Below are 262 nucleotides of genomic sequence, written 5' to 3' on the forward strand. Positions count from 1 at the left end.
GGAGGAATTGCCAATCAACTCTGGGGGCTTTGGCTTCTCTGGCATTGGTGGTCGCTACTGTGGCAGGAGGTGCCTCCCCTGCTAAAGCTGCTGCTGCTGATCCTGGGGAAGGCCTCAGGGACCCACAGACTGGGGACGTAGCATCGGCTTACTGCTTTCAGAGAGGGCCTGAGCAATCTCATTACTCCTTGCAAAGGTACAGGACCAGCCTGGGCTCTCTGAAAGCACAGCCCATGCCTGCCTTTCCCCTCTTCCACTCTTT

General features: G+C 57.3%; 1 protein-coding gene across 1 annotated transcript in view; it reads left to right on the plus strand.

The window, feature by feature from the left end:
* The window catches only part of LOC104272366 (feather beta keratin-like), a 293-nt gene extending 208 nt beyond the window's left edge, over positions 1–85 (plus strand). Inside the window, 1 exon segment of the mRNA XM_009867342.1 lies at positions 1–85. This exon segment is cut by the window's left edge and continues 10 nt beyond it. Coding sequence (XP_009865644.1) covers positions 1–85 — 85 coding nt within the window.
* The last annotated feature ends 177 nt before the right edge of the window (positions 86–262 follow it).

The sequence above is a fragment of the Apaloderma vittatum genome, unplaced genomic scaffold (genome assembly GCF_000703405.1).
Source record: "Apaloderma vittatum isolate BGI_N311 unplaced genomic scaffold, ASM70340v1 scaffold124, whole genome shotgun sequence".
NCBI lineage: Eukaryota > Metazoa > Chordata > Aves > Trogoniformes > Trogonidae > Apaloderma > Apaloderma vittatum.